The sequence below is a fragment of the Apteryx mantelli genome, chromosome 2, assembly GCF_036417845.1.
Source record: "Apteryx mantelli isolate bAptMan1 chromosome 2, bAptMan1.hap1, whole genome shotgun sequence".
NCBI lineage: Eukaryota > Metazoa > Chordata > Aves > Apterygiformes > Apterygidae > Apteryx > Apteryx mantelli.
In genome coordinates, this window is record NC_089979.1 from 142,754,507 (window position 1) to 142,773,590 (window position 19,084).

The window sequence follows — 19,084 nt, forward strand, 5'->3', positions numbered from 1 at the left end:
TGGCATCCAGCCACGATTTAGGCAGAGACAGAGAAAGGGTTTCCCAGCACTCTGTTTGGAAGATGATACTCAGGGAGCATAGGGAACTTTTGAGGGACTCTGGTTTATTCTGATGCCTCATTAGCTTGATGACTGCAAGACCAGGAGAGCACCTGTGCAAATGCAACAAATGCATCACAGTTTCTTGTACAGGTCCAACAGCCTCCAGTTTTTACAAGCATAAACCAGGATATATGGTTTATGCAACTTGTCCCACACAGCGATGCGTAAAGAGGAAAATACAATGTACAAAGAGTCAGAGGATGTTGCCTGATCAGGTCAAATCCCTCACAGAGTGCAAAGATCATCAGAGTGCAAAAACCTTGTCTACGTCCCCTTTGAAATGCAACTGTGGTACTGTCCTCAGTCACTATAACTTTATTTTTCTGTAATGCAGAACCTGCCATGCCAGGAATACGAGGGCACCTATTATTTCAAGGAGGACAGCAGAGAGGTGGCATGGATAAGAAAACTGAGGGAGACTTTCAACAGCTAAACATTAATCTTACTTTACATCGTTCCTTTTTGTTTTTCAGAGCAACCCTGGGCAGAGTGACAGTGGTCAAACAGCAAGGCTGTTTTCCCTCCATGGTGCCAAAGGACCTGGCTAAACATGAAAAAAAAAAAAAAAAGCAGCCTGAATGTGATTTTTTTTTCCTCCCCTTTTAAACCATGGGCCAAGCATGACAGTGTGGTGCACAGGAAGCATCTGGACACACTGGAAAGAGTTTCCTGTCTTGCTGCAAGTGACAAGCTGAGCTAACGGTTACTTTGTCAGCTACATAACAGCAAATCAGTTGCTCCCATGTAGGCAGAGACAAAGAAAAGGATTCCAGCCACTCTGTGTTTGGAAGAAGATAAGGAAAGAGCATAGGGAAATTCCTTTACTTTTGAGAGAATCTGGTTTATTCTGTCCACTCATCTGCCCTCCTTTAAAAAAAAAAAAGGAAGAAAGGAAGAAAAAACAAAGGAAGAAAAACTCAGTGTACTGAGTTTTGAACATGGAATCAATACTAAGAAAACAAAAAACAAATTAAATGGGAATCAGAGGTTTTTTGTTTTGTGAACACAGACTTCCATGATACCTGGATTTAGCCTGAATTGCTCAGCTCTAGGAAGAGAGACTTGGAAAACAATTCCCTATTAGAATTCCAAAGGAGTAAGATATTCTATTATCTTCAGAATGAAACTTCTGAAAAGGTTATTGAGCAAAAGCAAACAGAAGAACAGGTAAAGGAAACACAGCATGTTACCAGCTCGAGGGAAAAAAAATATGCTATTTAATCTTTACTAAGCTTTTCCCACAAAGAAAAGTCCATCTGTCTAATTTCTCTTAAATGGCACTGGCTTTGAAGAATAAATCCACAACAAGGAGATGACAAAAAAAACCCAGAAAACAACAACAACAACAAAAACCCCTCAATCTCCTCAGCCTTCAGGAGCTGTAGGTCCTGAAGTGCTAAAGCTGTAGCTTTTAGCTGTGCTAAATACCTTCAGGTTTTTAGTAATACCAAGAATATCTTACCATAAAATCTGCTGAGGCTGCCTTAAGCCTAGAATTTCATCAGTTTTTCACAAAAAATCAAAATCGGTATTTTTATTCCCTCTACTCCTCCCCAAAAAGTCAAAAAAGAAGAAATGGCAAATAGTAGTTGTTAGAGAAGTAACATATGGAGCCACCTGAATCCTCCTAAGAGGGGAAAAAATGGAACAAGAAAGAGAGAAGAGGCACTCAGTGCGAAAACAGTAGTAGACAGATGTGGCTGAAAAATACTGATAACATTCAGGAAAGAAATATGCATAGTAAGGACCTCTAACAAAGTGTGATAATAATAAATCTAATATATTAAGAAACAGAGAAGTGCAAAATTAAGGGCTTCCTCTCTTGGGCTGATGGAAGATCCTAAAAACTGAAGCACCCACTGACTTTTTTTTTTTTTTTAATTACTTGAACTTTGCATTGCTGACAAAACTGAATCCAGAGTGAATCTTCTTTTCCTAGAAATTACCCAGAAGGTAGTTTTCTTTTCATGTGAACCAGAACCCTGGGTCTGCGGCACATCTGGCTGATGGCTTTAATCACTGAAGGCTATGGAGGAGCTCACTCTAGCCTGTTGTCCTTCCATCTGTTTCCTTAACCCTTGCACTCCTGGCTGCAAAGCAGCTCAGGCTCCCGAGAAAGCAGAGGGTGTGCTGACAGAAGACCCTCATGACCCCATCCTCAGATGGGGTTCAGACCACAAAGCTCTCAGGTGGATACAGGCATTTACCCTTTCTATTCCCACAGCAATTGCGCAGCACTGCATAACACACGTGGATTAGATCACACTCTGGCAGCTGTGAAATTCCCTACATAGTCCATAGGTAAAGAGAAATGCTTCAGTCCAAAAAATAAGATCTCTTTCCATAGCTCTTCAGAGCCACTTGCCTTTCTCCATTGACTATATAACAATACCGGGAGTGTCCATCCTAAGTGTCAGGGTTGCAGCTAACATTTCAGTGAAGCACTGAACTCCATCCAAACAGATGATCCCCAACCACCTTCAGCAGTGTTTGCCCTAACCAGTAGTGATTTAATCGCAATTGCTAAGCTCTGCCCTGAAGCAGGTTAGAAGTATCCGGTGTCCCATATCGCATTTCAGCCCAGAGTGGTACTAACACCTCAAGATGAAGTCCAGATCTCTGTTCTGAAACTACAACCTCACTCCTGGGACTAAAGCTCTGATCAACCCATCATGCTACTTTATGCATACTAGAATTTGGCCTCAGCACACAGTACAGTATTTGATGTGACATACAGGTTGTTTTAGGGAGCTAGTACAGGCCAGATAGCACAGGAAGATAGGGAATAGACTAGCTACCAGCTGAGTCAGTGAGCAACTTCTGATCAGAAATACAATTACTCTCCTTAAAGTAACTGTGGATGTTCCCACCACCTACACAAATATGTAACAGTTTTTGACTGATATTAAACTTTGCTGATTTCTGTGGAATGAGTTTCAACAGACACATTACTCACTGATCTTCCATCCCACTGGGAGACCCTGGCTCCCGAAAAATAGAGAGAGCGAACTCAACAGTGTATTCATTGACATACAGAGTAAGGAGAGGGGAAAAAAGCTGACTAAAGTCACCTTCAGATATGTTTATAACATCATTAAGTGATAATAAATTAAGAAATCAAGCAGCTGCTTCTCTGATACTCATTTAAGGAAGTTTTCCATTAATTCTGCCCTTTGTTTTCCCAGCTCAGCTAACGATACTAATTTGTAAATGCCTGAGGTTTTGGGGGAGTGAACATCTCCAGCTAGCTTCACATGCTGCAGGCAACTGCACACACACAGGTCATGTTGTTTCAAAGATCCCCCACAAAAAAAGGTTTTATTGAGAATGTCTGCCAACACCAAAAAGATTTCTGGCACTGAAATGAATATTGATATACAGTCAGAAGATAACCAAATTCAGCTATTCCACTATGAAGAAACTGGAAAGACACCTGAAATATGCTCTGAACCAACTTTTCTGTATACTTTACATGATGTTAGCAGCTATGGTTTTGTTACACTTCTGGGTTCATTTTCATCTGAAAATGAGCAACACTGTGGCTCGGACACAATTAAAAGTAGCTCTTAGGAACACTGAGGAGAAAGTTCTTTAGCCTTAAATAATCATTTTATTCTCATGTCCCTTGTTACTCAAGTTCCCTGTCCTGCCATCCTGCCAGTTGCCTGTGTGTACAGTAAGATTTGCTACCGTGGTGTCCATCAGCTAGCAAAGTCACATAAGGGAAAGCAAGGACAGCTTGTAGTCGTGCTGCTCGTGGCAGTTCACAGCAGCGTTGGCCTCCCCCAAGAGGGGCCACTGCTCAAGCCCAGCACAGCGCCACGTGACTGGCCCTTGCTTCCCCAAACTGAGGACATCTGCCAGTGTAGACAAGGCCACTGAGTGGCTTTGGGTTCTTACAGGAAACTTTAGCTATTACATTAGAGGCAACGAAGTAATCGACTCTACTAGGCAAACCCAAGGAAGGCAGAATGAATAGGTAACAAATGAACATATTCTTCAGAAAACACCACTGCCCTGCAAGAAATACTTTGTTTTTCCTGACTTGTCTCCTATGTATCTGCTTAAAAAAGGGAAGGGGAAAAAAAAGTTATTGGTAACAAAAGCAGAAAAAATAGCAGGATAATAGCCCCAGGAAAGAGCAGAGCTAACTAAAGAGAGTTTGAGCCAGGGTTAGGAACCTCTGATTTTATTATTTCAGCTGGATGCATTAGTAAGCAAGATGAGGTGTACTTTTTTTTTTTGTTTGAGAAAGAGAAAAAAATGTCACTGAAGTCTGATGTCAAAGCTGATATCGTAAGAACAAAACAGTGATATTAAATTTCAGTGTACAAATAATTCTGGTGTTTATAAAAATTCCCTTATCACACTGTCCTTAGCAGTTGGCCAACAATTCAAATGTTTAAACAGATATTTTTTCACAATTCTAAACATTGAAACTGCTCCCAGCTCTTTATGATATTGAAAAAAATTAGAAGATTAATGTATTAGAAGGGTTTCTTTGAGAGGAAGGAAAGGAAACAAACAAACAAAAAAAACCCCTCACGTTTTAATTCATCTTTTGCTTTTCATGTTTTTTTAAGCCAACAAGCATATTTTTCTATTTTCTTGTTTTCTACTGTTCAAACAGGGTAAAGCTGTATTGCTTCCAGATGATCATGGCTGTGAAATGGCAACAGAAAACCAAACGCACATGGAAAAAAAATGTTAAACAAATCCTCACCCTGTTTTGGCTTCTTTCCTCTGTTTTCTCCTAAAATCTGTTATTTCATGCCCTTCCTCCCCCCAACCTCTGCCTTTGCCCCATTAAACTTCTGCGATGTCTCCCTCTCAAGGTGGGTGTTGGTGGAGACCCACAAGGTTAGCTACAACATAACTGAAACAGCTGCTCAGATTTCATGGGCAGGAGCAATGTAGGGGCAAGGCTGCAATCAACTCTGTCCTGCCTGGCGCACCAAATCGAGAAATTCTGCTCAGTGCTCCTTTCAAGCCTAAAGATTTATATCATTTCACACAGCCTTCAGGTTATGATATGTCCCATCTTTAGTTTTTACATTCTTTTGTACACCAATCCCCCCTGAGATTGTAGCGATACTTAATTCAGCCTGCTCTGAAAGTTAAGGGCGTGCATTTCTCTTTAAGGATCATAATTTAAAATATGCAGGAAGACAAATAAAAAAAAATCCACTCAGGCTACTACATTAAACTTCTGGCACAACGATGCTAGTCTTCAGAGACAGTATCTTAACAAGTTTAACTTGACATGAAAAAAAAATATCTCAGCAGTTTCAAAAAGGCACATTTGCTTATATTCTTTCTAGGTCCCATGATATGCACCAAAAATGAAAACCCTAAAACTCAACAACAAATCAAACCCTTTCTTTTTGCTGTTATCCAAAATGATAAGAAAAATAGCTATCAATTCATCATATCTTATCACCATCCTCTTTTAACTGGATTTCAGTTTGCCTTAAACAATATTTGATATTGTTTTCATCAGACATTATTAATTATATTAGAAAAACAGCAGAAGCAGGAGTACCTGATATCGACTGGCAACTAGTTCATATCCCTTATGGACCAAAGCATTAAGACCAGCTGAAGGACTGAAGCATACTTAAATATAAGAGAAAAAGAGTATCATATGCTGCATGATCAAAGATTTGAGGAGTAGCTGGTAGGCCAAGTTGCACCAGAATTTTGTTTGACTCCATCAATCACCAGGAATATGCTGTCCAGGTGAAAAAGAGCCTGTATACTTCTTTTGCAAAGGATTTACACAGACCAGATAAACTTGCATTCTATATTTAACCTTTCTTTTAGCAAACTGCTTGCTCAAATCTTACCTTCTTTAAAGCGCAATGTTTAAGTATATATTTAAATGCTTTGCTGAGAAGTCTTTTTGACAGAGTGTTTAAAGTTTCTAGAAAAAGGGCAATGAACCTATTTGTGAAAACTCTCTCAAACATCAATAATCCTTATTCATGTGAAAATAAGCCAGAGAAAAGATTGTTCCTTAAGGGTTTACAGAAGGCTCCAGATTAAATAACTGACATTTATGCTGGGCAAAAAAACTGGGCACAGGGAGGAACAGAAAAGTGAGCGGTCAGACAGACAGACAGCTTCCCCCTGGCAGGGAGCTGGCAGGGCGACGCTCCTGCTGCAGCTTGGCCCGGCCGCTGCGTGCGAAACTGCCAGTGCATTATTTAGGCCTATAAAGCATCGTAGTTGTGCTCACACACCAGAGTGAAGATTTCAAGTATTTTTAAGGCCAGTTTAATAGACTTAAGAAGTATTTCAGAATAAAACCAATCTTTTAATTTCCTACTTCACTAACTAGAGGATATCATACAGTTCCTGATGTGTCAATCAGTATTACATGAGCATAAACAATGAAATCAAAATAGACCTGAAGAGCAGTAGAAGTATGAGCCCCACATCACATAACTGTGTTAACTTTCAGATTTATTGTTAAAAAGTGGTGTCTATTCCACACCACACAATACAGCATGATTAAAACACTGCAATCTCAATTCTCTGCATTTTTGCAGAGAACTGAAACTCAAAACTCAAACGTTCCACTCCATCAAGTGGAGCACCTCTAAACATATCTAAGTGTTAAGCACAGAGGAGCTAAATTCCTTATAATCAGTATCCTTCCCTGACATCTTTTTATTATTACAACACATTTGCAGTTATTAAATTGTGCGCATTACTTATTTCGTATGCAGGTTGCCTGTCACAGATCCACAATGACTGGGCCTGTACTGTTGTCCTTCCTTCATTCTTTCTGGGATAAATGTCAAAAAGGATTAACATTATCCCCAGGAGTCCAGTTTATAGCAGAGGGAGCCTTACAGTTGTGCTGCAAGGCTAACAACACAATCCACCAAGGTGACTGCAATGATAGCCACCTGTCAGAAACGGAGAAAGATATTGCTGAGACCTGTTTTCCACCTGCACAGAAAGGCAATTTTACCTGTACAGAGCCTTCTGAACTTCTTTATGGATGTTGGAACAACTAAGGGCTTATGCAAGATTGCCATGGATTATAGTATTAATAAGGCTTATTAAATAACAATTGTGTATCAGCTAGGTCACTAGGGATTAGAAATGTTAGATCAGAACAGGAGAACCAAAACTAAATGTTTCTTGTCTTTTCTTTTTTTTTTTCCTTTTTTTTTTGCTCCCCATTTCTTTTTATTCAGCTGTTCTGGTTTGCACAGCCTGGACACCAGCTTCTTATCTTGCTCAAATGTTGGGGACAGACCCGCATATCTAGGAACAACACAATTTACTTCAGTCTTGCAGGAAGTAATCCCCTCATCAAGCCAGCTCTCATTCAAAGGGTCTGATTTAGTTATTGACCTACGGGATCTGCATGCATTCACAAGCCAACAGCTCTTCAGCTGTTTTCTGTATCAACCTCAGAATGGCTGTTTCACAATAATTTTCCCCATTTCAGCCCCAGGAGAGAAATTAAACTTCACTCTCCAAAATTTATAATGTAAAAGTGAGTGGTAAAAAGTGAATCAAGCCTACATGTCACGAAAATAATTTTCCCACATCCTCCACACTTGGTATACTGACATGTCTCAATGCATAGAAGGTGTCTTTATACCTTTCTGAAAGCTGTCTGATCATGCCATCCAGATATATGATAGATGTCAAGAATCTAGAGTCAAATGGCTGAGACTGGAAAAAGACAGTTACACGTAAATTCAAGAGACTTATAATACCAAGGTTGTTTTAGTATAAGCACATTCATTGGTCTAAGCTTTGTCAAGTGACAGACTTGCCATTTAATCCACAGAAGTACAAAAATAAATTCAAATCCTTTAAAGGAAAGCCCCAAACAATATGTCTTACTTCAGAAAGTCTCAACCCCTGTATTCTTTTCAGGTGTTGTAATGCTTCGTATTTCTTTAAGCTGTTCTCTTTGTTGTGTATTCTTTTCCTCTTCACAATCACAAGATTAAGAACATCAGATTTTTAGCAGATTTGCTGCCTAAGCCCCCCACTCCCCAAGCCAACACTTGTCTACAAAACTGAAGGAAATTCGAACGAGACTTATATACAAAGACCTCCAGAAGCATGGAAGCAAGAGGAAAACAAAATCAAGACCACTCCACACACAGATAAAATAAAGAAGTCAAAAAATTTAATTCAAATATTCAGCTCCTTAACCTAAGTGTGTTTAGGCTACAGCTTCTAAAACAGGGCCATCACGAGATACTACTAGGAGTTTTGATTGTTGCTTCTAGTGTTTTGTCATGAGGTTACGTTAAGAAATGCCATTTGGCTGTTGATCCAGTTCAGTGCCAGTGAGTCAGATGAGTTCTGTTCTTCCACAATTTAGATCTGGCCCCTGATTCTGCACCTGTACCTCAGAGTAATACATGCAGGCCCTCCTCTTTCCTTTTTATTGCAGTAAGAAAACTATTATTGCTACAACTTCAGCATTAGGGAACAGAGAAAACTAGCTAGAGATAAGATTTGTCTGTCTTGAAGCCTCAACATTAGTACCTGTAGAAAAGGCAGGATCAGTTAGGTGGTAGGTAAGAGCACCATCAGGATTCTGGAAACTCAGATGCTGTTTCTGACTCTGATGCTCTCTTTAGTGTGACCTTCAAACAACATTACAGCTGTATCTTTTCTTTTTCCTCCTGTATGTTTCTGTCTCTGTTTTTGTATTCCTCAAAAGACAAATATTTGATATGTGAATATCTACAATCTTGTACAACCTTGAAACCTCATTAACAAGCCTTATTTCCATATGAAGCACTCAAGCTGGTGCATGTCTAACCTAAAGTCAAGCATAAGAGCAAAGGACAGGCTCTCCCCCAGCTGCAGCCCAGCACAGCCTGAAGCACAACCTGGCATGCCATGCGGAGGTGGGACAGCACAGCAGCATGCTAATTACCACCTCTCAGCTGGGAGATGGCAAACGGTACCTGAAGGAACGGCTTCCTTTAACTGTCTTTCAGCTGCAAATGATGAATAACTGCTCCTCGTCAGCTTGGACACAATGAGGATCTATCAGCTTGCACTAAGCCTGTCAAACCCAACACGCCAAATCCGCACCTGCGTATGCTGTGAGAGAACCAACAATCAAGAGCTCAAGCACTTAATTGCATGTACATAGCTACTGTTTGTCACTGCATGTCAGACTGAAATAAGTGTGAAACGGTGCTTCCTAAACCTTGTTGGCTCAAGTATCATTATCACAGCAGGACTGCACTGCACTGGGGCAGCTGCAGCAGTGCTCTGTGTCAGGCTGCAAGTGGACAACGGGAGTGTTTGTTCCCAGTTAAAGGCTCTTCTAACCTCTTCCAGCAGAGAGGCAATTTTAACTTTTTTCCCCCAATGCTATTTTGACATAACTCGTAACTATCAGGGGACACGTACCAGATTTCAGAAGTTTCTGGCACACCCCTATGGTGTTGGTATATGGATTCCAAGGTTGGTTGGCTTAATACCATGGACTGTGTTACAAGTCACAAGTTTGAGGATTTGCCTTGCCTCAAGTACAAAGCAGAATCCCAGGGACTAATCTGATCCCTCAGCAGCACCTTTTATTTAAAGGAAGATTATCTCTTCCACAAAGACTCGCTGCCCTTCAGTAAGACTGTTTTCTGCTGGATGTTTCTACAAAACTGCTGTTGATACCTGTACAAGCTATCACAAGCTCACAAGGCACTGGTATACTACTGAATCAGGCACAAAAAATGAAGCACTCCTGTTTGAGTCATTTGCAGAGTCAGGAAAATCAGAGATGAGCTTAAGTACTCATTTCCTTGTTTCACTCAAAATAGAACCTCAGATACCTGATCTGTGAAGTCCAGCAAGCACAAATTGTCTCCCCCTTATCATTTTCAATTGCATTTCATCCTGCACTTGCAGGATGCTACACAAGGGCTAGAATTGTCAACACTTCACAAGAGAAAAAAAAAAAGAAAAAGGGTCATCCACATAGAACTTTCATGCATGCACACAAAAACCCATTTTCCTGAGATTTCAGTCCAATTCATCAAATTAAGAAGGTCAGATAAGCACCTCTTAATTCTTATACTTATCTGAAATAGGTCTCCAAACCACTGCCATCCATCACTAATTTTTTCAGGAATTTGTATCAAATAAAGTGGTGACTAATTTTGGTCTATTGTTCTTTAAAGGCTTACCAAGTTATGTGTTGATTGCAGAACAGATGGACCCTATAATCAGTAAATATTTCAGAGTGCTGATTTACTGGTTCATTGGTATCACAACACATGGCACAATGGCCTCTCTTCCAAACTTTCAGAGCACAACTATTATTAACATCTTATTGCATTGTTTTGTAAGTGAAAAAGGAGATCAAGCAATTAGTTCAGCTGGCTACGTTTAAACCTACTAAATCAAGCACAACTATTACAGCTGGTTCACCCTCACAACAAAGAAATGTTTCTGGGCAAGCAAAGTCTCCTCTGACAAATACATCCCTTTTAGCCTCTACCCATGCAAACCCCTTAAAAATTTGTTTCATTTACCCTCTGACAAGCTGTAAAACCCTGTTTCATCTGAACTACTAAATCCTCCTCCAGTGACAGAATTCACTATTCCTCCTAGGTCCATCTTTCTCTCATTCCACCTAATAATAAGTCCCAGTATTATGGGGAGGAGGGAGGAAGAGGGAAAGAGAGAGAGGGAGAGAATAAACACACACACAACTTTCCAAGTGATTTTCCACTAGCAAACTCTTGTAAAATCCCATCTTACAAGACAAAAGTGTACTCAAGAATAAAACAACAAAATTAACGTTAGAGGATAGTCTAGATCTGTATTCTCATGTTCAAAACAGACACATGCAACAAACAGGCTTTCTTAAGGAAAAATGTTGCATCATTTTCCAATTTCACAACACTGCAATCAACCACTTGAAACGTATGTTATCTTTCATCAGATGCTTACCTGTCCCAAGTGACAAGAATATACTGCTTATTATTTCATCCAGTTCAGTATACAGTGTATATCCCAGCAGTAGGGGAAGGATAAAAATATACTTTCCCACGTATGAGTCTTAGAACATATTTTCCTGATTTTAGGTTTATGAACATGTTTCTGCCAGCACACTGCTAAGTGCTTGCTAGGAATCAGTGAAGGCTATTGTCTGTACATACTATAATTATTTGTACATGCAAATATGTTCTGTTAAATATTCCTATAGGACTGCCAGTGAAGCTGCTAGTAAAAGAGCAGCCATAATTATCACTCATGTCTCACAGTGCTGCTATGAGTATGTGCAGCACAGGAGACATTGCCCCCTTGCAAACGTCTCTTCCGCCTACCTCTTTGTTTTCACCAAGTCTTTACAGGACAATTCCCATGCTGTTGCATCAGCTGATAAAAACAACCGATAATCATCTGCATCTGCACACACAGTTATGCAGGCACATAACAGGGCATTATAGGCCTGTGTCTTTGGCAAGGCTTCCTAAAATTTAGTCACAGCTGAGACTTTGATTCATAAACCATAAGATCAGAAAGAACCACATGGATCTTCTCAGCTTTTACTTCAACATCTCATCTAATCTGCAAATAAAATACCCCAGAGAATGTGTCTTGCCCACTTCCCTTAGCAAAATGGTCAATGGCCACTTTCCAAGGCTGTTTAAAATATTTTTGCTGCCTAACCTAATATTTTCTGTCCTTAGTTTTGGGATTGTCAATAGCTCACTAGCCCAGAAACCTTATAACTTGAGGAGAAACACACAGTAAATATAAATTAAGAGTAACAAGTATATATAGATGTTGGGTTTTTCTCCCCCCTCAGACTAAACACTCACAGCTGAACTGAGCAATTCCATAAAACAGATTTTGTATACAGTAAAAAGACACCTATTCATAAATGATGTTCATGTTTTCACCATGTATTTTACTATTAAGAATAATTTCCTAATAGAACAATATACATTTTTTTCCAAGGGAAAATGGTACATACATTATTTTTTGAATCATATAAAGAATACCAGAGCACAGAACTGAAATACATGATTCAAGAAAATATCTTTCCCTAGCAGAGGACTGATGGGACAGTGCAATAAGTTAAATCCATTGCTAAACTCCAGGATTCTCCAGTTATCTATATGGCTTGGCCTTGCCCACGGTGTTTACATAATCCCTTCAACTAACATATTGAACTATTGTAGTACAGCTAATATTCAGTACAAGCATAAACAACTGGGGAAAAAAATATACAGGAAAAAACACTTTGAAGTTTGTAGACCACTACTGCATATGATGGAAACTGATGCAGCCTTTGCAATGCAAATAGTACCCCAATCAGTTCTCCACACAGAGAAAGTTTCCAGTGATAACATACACATGTTAAGGTATGTTCTTTTTTAAAACTGGCTCCCATTAAGCAGTTCATTGTTCACAGATGTAATGGTGTTTACAAAGGAAACAAAGTTCAGTTTCAACAAATCTGAAATCCAGCAGATGTTTCCTTCTATCTAAGCAAAACAAGCTTGTGAACCATTTCTACCCAATCAAAACACTTCAAAATTAATTATACTGTGGCGGGGGGGAAGGTTGTATTCAAAAGAATGACTTTGGAAATTAAATTCAGAAGAACTTCTGTTTCAAAATTGTAGCTGCCACTACAATAAATTCACTTAAAGATATAGCATTCTTTAACAGAGAATGCTTTATAAGCTGGGTTTGGAGGAATACAACATAAAAGTTATACTTTTGCTCTGTGTTGGAAAGAGGAAGTAGGGTACACTGTCAATCGTGCTGCTCTGGCACTAGAACACTTTCCTCAGATCAGTTAAGCTCCCTTCAGACTTCCCCCACGTACCCCAAAACTCCAGGCTGCTCTTTGCTTCCTCAAATCCCCCAGGATCTTTCATTCTCTGTACAGGGTAGCTAAATAGTAAAAGTAGTGTGGCAGGGTATAAAAGGTATCCCTCTCTCTTTTTTGCAAAAAAGAAATTACTGCTAATAGTGCCCGCTAGTCATACAGCAAGCATAAGCACTTCACAGAAGAATTAAAAATTCCAGGCATTTGCCAAAGGAACTCCCACTGAGCCTGTTACACATCTGACTGTTTCACAGATCATGTGAAAATTTCAGGACTTTCTGCTGTGCCTGATGTTACTGTACCATTACACAGTGAAAGGTGGATGTGGGGACTTTCCCTTGCACAACTGCGGCAAAGGCAGAATCTTCCAGGAGTTAGTGCATTTTTTGTGCCCAACAATATCTTATGGAAGAGAATATGAATAAGTGGATGGAACAGTGTCAGTGAGAATTTCATCCAGTGTTTTATAGGTTTCATAAATTGCAGCTGTAGAGGCCCAATAAATTAGATTAAAAACAAGACACAAGTGTCAAAGCCAAGGAAAAAATACTCCCAATCATTAATATAAATGAAGTCAGCATATGCAAACCTCTGTGACCATCTTTGCCTCTGTAAGTCCCTTCTTCACTAGATTTCACTCAATTTATCTCTTGTTCTAGTTATTTTGTGAGTGTTATACAAAGTCCCCACCTCCACAACGTTTTATGCACGGCATGCCCAACAGCGAGGTTCCTTGTCCCAGCTGAGGCCTCTGCATGTCCTCAGATGCATATTACAACAAAGATGGGGCTGTAATCTGACAGCAATAAAATGTACCATTATTAAAAGCAACATGAATATTAGCAGTGTGAAGGACCCCACTGAGACATATTTCAAATCTGCCTATCAAACAATTATAGTAGAAAGTGGAGGTGTTTTTTCCTTCACCCAATAATCCTATTTGTCCTTTATAGAAATCTTAACTGCAATCTCAAACTGTCAGCATTTTTGTAAAGTACCAGCTCAGACCTAATTGGATTTGTCAAACAATCACAGCTAAACAGTTCTGTGAACTCCAACAACTGAATAGCTAAAGAAAAAGCTTCCAAGTCAGAATATATGACAATTTAAAAGTTCATTTCAAGATGAAAAATTTCCTCTTAAAGAAATTTGTAAAAAGACATAATTTGTTCCACAGTTCAAACCCTGACCCTTAGTAACATAATGATGTGGTGTGGCATAGCTAAGGTTGTGTAAACTCCCCTGCAAAGATGATTATTTGCAGTTACTTATTTAATCATTTTTACTTCAGCTTGCTCTGAATTCACGAAGACTGCTGCAGGCTTGCCTACGCAAACCTTTGTTTTAAAGTTTTTAGCCACAAATAAGAAAACAGGAAAAAAACAGAGAATTCTGGCAGGAAGACCTTACAGTAGTGTTTGAAAAGAAAGTAAGTATATCTTATGTCACACACAAACAAAACAAAACTTGAGGAATGTGTTTTAGCTGAAGAGTTGAAACTCCTCCTACTCTTCCGGATTTCCTGATTTTTTTTTTCTTCATAAATGTGTATATATAAACATGCAACTTTCTCTGTTCTTGCTGTGTATATCATCAGCTTCTTGTTCTGTACATGCTTCTGTGGGCTGGAAGCTTCAGAATAGCGTATTTTAAAGACAGTCTAGGATATAATGGTCTGTCTAGGATATAATGGTCTAAAACCCACACAAAGCTCATTCTCTGAATGGTGAGGCAAAATACATTATAATGCGATACAGATGATAGGCTAAGTATAATAGGCCCAAACATAAAAAGCTTTTAATGCCCTCAAATTGTGGTTTTATTAATGAAGACTGAGATTATTCAATATGTGTCAGGAAACAGAAGAAAGAAAACTCATTATACAGATTGTACATGAGAATTGAAATGGCATTAATTTCACTGATTTTCAATAACAATTACTTCATTTTTTAAGAATATTTATTTTTAGGAGAATATCAACTTGTGTTAGCTACATCATTTTCTGTAGTTGTACAGTTTGTAAGGTGCATGCCTGTCACTTGTGAATATAAGTAAGCTTTGCATTGAATTCTGAAGCATGTTTTGATCTGGAACAAAAGTGATTTGAAATAATGTCAAAAAATTCTATCACCGGCATCATCAATATTCAAGAGTTGTACACTCTCCTACCTGTTGGCTTATCCACACCAAGGAATCCAGCCTGTCCTAGGATTTTAAATACTTTATGTGCTGGGAACTGTCCTTCTTCTTCCCATTTGTCCACAAATGGATTAATCTCCTTGTTGATGATCTAGATTTGAAAAATACATTTAAAAAGTCATTAACAAAGACATTCCTACAGAAACACCTTTGACTACTTCTGTCTAAATACTTTAATTTAAAGAGAAAAAATGTATAGGGAAAGTGACATGACATTTTGAAAGCACATGGATTTGCTTACTTTCTGTCAGATGCTCTTATTCTCCACCCATCCAATTAATGTAATAGATGCAATGATGCAAATATAAATTATTCTTTTAGCAGTTACAGATATTACAGTAGGAAATCATCAGGGCTAGTTTAAGGCTCTCCAAGGCTTATGAAAATAGCACTTCCCCCTCTCCATTCGTTATGTTTTCCCCTTTCCATTTATATTTCTGGATACAGCTTCTAGACAGTGACAGGAAGGGAAAGCTGGCATGTCCTCAGAGGAACCTTGCCAAAGAGGGATGACATTCAGTTCACAGGGATCACACAAGACACAGGCGACAAGCAATTCTGAAGGGCTTCAGTTCCTCACTGTTTACCTGAAATGCTATCAAGGACATAGCTGTTTGGGGCACTCAAGTCCTGTCTGAATTTAGATTTCCCTAGGGTTTAATAACACTAGAAATAATGGTCTTCCAAGTTTTATGCATTTTCAAGTTTAATCCCTGGGCAACTCTTAGCTAAGACACACCTTGCAGAAGTCAATGTCCTGAGCTGTCTGACTACTGCCCTTGCTCTGCTCAGGCTGTTGTCTTCTCTCTCAGTCATCATGAGCAAAACACAGATGCCACGTTCAGTAACACTCTGGGATTTCAGAGCACAAGGGTTGTACATCTCATCCAACAAGCCCCAAATTTCAGTAGTTGTGCAAAGAGAGCAAACTGGGCAACCTGCAGTTTTCTCAGCCTATCTATAAGCACTTGAACTTCCTAACAAACCAGCTCTGTGCCTCGTAGCCCTGCATTACGTACCACAGGGGCAGATTCTGGCTTCTGCCAACTCTTTCTTGTTCCTTGAGCCCACCCTACCAATCTGTTACTGGGCAGCACATATTTTCAGTATCTTTCAAGATATTTCAGACTGTATACGGCCCATCTCTGTCTGCCTCCGCAAGCCAGTCCGGGGGTTGGGCATTAACTACTTCTGCTGGGCCTCCAGGTGCACCATGCATCTTTTTCAGCACACTTTAACACTGAACTCATAAGGTGCTCAAAACACAAAACAAAAAAGCCACCCTCTCTTCCCAAAACCAAACCTTATCAAAACAAATGTCAATTTTCAATGTAAAGTTAATATATTGCCTTTAATCTGTGAACATCATTTTATTCTTACGCAGATTTATAAGACAGGATTTATTATTTTAAGTACTTACTAGTCTTTTCTCCACACCAAATAAACAAAAGTCCTGTGGTGCTAACTATTTCTTAAACTCGAAAAAGATTCTTCTCCTTCTCAAACCGCTAAGCTGATGAGAGCCTGTGGAGTGTTCTTTTGAGGTATCTATTCATTGCACATTCTTCAGAGAATTTTAGCCCATACGTGCCTGTTTTCTGCTTCCCAGCTGGCCAAAGAAACAAGGATGCTTCTTCTCAGGTAGCACAAAATCACTTTTTCATCTCTCTCACCAAATTCTGAGAAACATTTATACTGAATGTGTAACTTGTTCAATAATTTTCACCTCTCTCCCTCTCTTATACTGAATAATGTAGGCCCCAGGTCACTAGTAACAAAATGTTGCTGTAGTTCTTTCTCCCTAGGACACTATCTAGGATAGTCTACACATAAGTTTCTATACTGCCATGTCCCAGATGCTCAGATTCTAGTATGTGGACCCTTAATGTTGAGTTGCAGGCAAAGAAATACCTTTTTGACTTCACTCTTTGTTTGTAGTAACTTTCGGTAATGTTCACCTGATAGCATCCAGGAAAATGCCTCAAAGTTATTATAAAATGTGCACAGAAAGTTATCACAATGTTTTGATAGATCTTGGCAAAAGTGAAGTGAGTGTAGTAACAGCTTTGTGCCTATTAGGGCTGGTACTGGGCCAAGCGTTTCACTGCCTACATATAAAGCTACCTTTGAAGTTAAACAGAGGCAGAAGAATGACTAAGGCATTAGACTCATAAGTTTTTTACATCATTCCTGCAGATTATAACCTGCTTGCTTCTGTGCCTTTGAGTAAAACTCAAATTATTTAACAGAACCAAAAGCTAGCTATTACCAAGAAAAGTAAAACTTGCAATTTCTAGTAAAACAAGGTTTATCTTGCATGATACAACAAAAAGATGAAGAAAGCCTCACTGCACAAACTGCAAACAGCATATGCTTCTAATATCAAGAAAAAATAAAAATCTCAGTCAAGACACCGATATCCACAATTGTTATCTAGTCATTTCGCTGTCCACCATAAGCTGTATTTTTTTAAACAGATGAAATAGGTCTTGTCAAAAGTGTTCAGACACTCAAATACAAAAAAATCACACGTTATTTACAATCATAAATAAGATTCTACATGCCTGAAAACAGGTTAGTTTGCTTAAACTCATTCCTTTAAAAGTATCATTCCTTGAAATAAGTCATCAGAAAACATACATCCTCAGGTAATTTGTACAGCATCAGTCAGGCATGAGGAGCAGTCCATGGGGCGATCGGAGGACAAAAAGCTCAGGTAGAGAGGGCACCTAGGGGGGCACATCCCCTTTTACACGTAAACCACATCGCTGCAGAACTGCAATGCTGGGCAGCTGGCTGGTGTTTTAGCACCAATTGTCCGATATTATCATCCCTTCACACATAAGTTAACGGAAACAGGGAGATGTGTTTTCAAAGGACCAAGTCAGCAATCCTGACTGAAAGAACATGTACAATTACAGAATGCGTACTTCAAACACTTCTAAAGACAGGTTTATTTGGATGCAGGTCAAATATGCTGCATACCTAACTATTCGATGTGCCCCTTCCTTTGGCTTTGGCCAGTTTCTCAGATCCGTGCCCCCAAAGAAATATTTCAAGCTTGAATTAATTTAAATCTTGATTAATTTTGAGTTAACTTTAATTTGTGAATACACACAGCATGTTAAACACTGTCAGCACAAATTATGCAAGCACCTTAATTTAAATCATATACACAGGTATACAGTGTTTGGCAAATATACAGAAGCAAGCTTTCAGCAGTAGTTGAGCAGCAGTTCTATTTATTTTTATAGGCTTTATCATGAGAAGTGTAGAAAACATGGGTGATAACATTTAGACTTACATTACTAGGATACTGACTGTAGTAAGACCTAAAACTCCTCTCAGAGATTTTAACACTGCATCTGGAACAATAAATGCTATCTGACAGATATTCCCAAGCACAAAGGTAATCTTTTTACCTAATCTAGATGGCTAAATCTCAACAGAATTTGGGATATATATATATAGTTGATTTGGAAGCCATATTTCTTTTCTGCTTGCTGATAAAGTACTAGTAAACCACAATAACAGGAATTCTGTTCTTTTCCTGATGACGAGGGCATAGTAAGCCTCATGCACAACACTGGTATTTTTCTCAGGCCGCTCCATTCAAATCATACAAACTCAAATCTAAAGGACTCAGCTTTGGAGACAACATTGATTTAGTCTACATCTCAGTGTGAGCTCTAGCTGCTCTCTGGGAAGTGTCTAAAAGAAGGGTATAATAGCTGATATCAACCCTGTTTTTTTTTTTTAATAAAGTCATTATTGTTATTATTAAACAATGTGGATATTTGCCCAGTAGGAAACTAATCAAGCCAAAAACTCATTTCATTTTTGATAAAAAAATAAAAGTTTTTATTTAAAGTAGTCTTTACAAAGTTGTGTGAAAAACAGCACCTGTCACTACCTGCTCAGGAAAAGGGAAATAGAGCG

The 19,084-nt window shown here is 39.0% G+C and overlaps 1 protein-coding gene across 1 annotated transcript in view; it reads right to left on the reverse strand.

Annotated features, from left to right (window-relative positions):
* Positions 1-19,084, reverse strand: part of LOC106483518 (probable acyl-CoA dehydrogenase 6) — a 91,272-nt gene that overhangs the window by 57,991 nt on the left and 14,197 nt on the right. Inside the window, exon 2 of the mRNA XM_067292192.1 lies at positions 15,116-15,236. Within this exon, the coding sequence (XP_067148293.1) occupies positions 15,116-15,236 (121 nt within the window). The remainder of the gene's footprint in view (positions 1-15,115; positions 15,237-19,084) is intronic.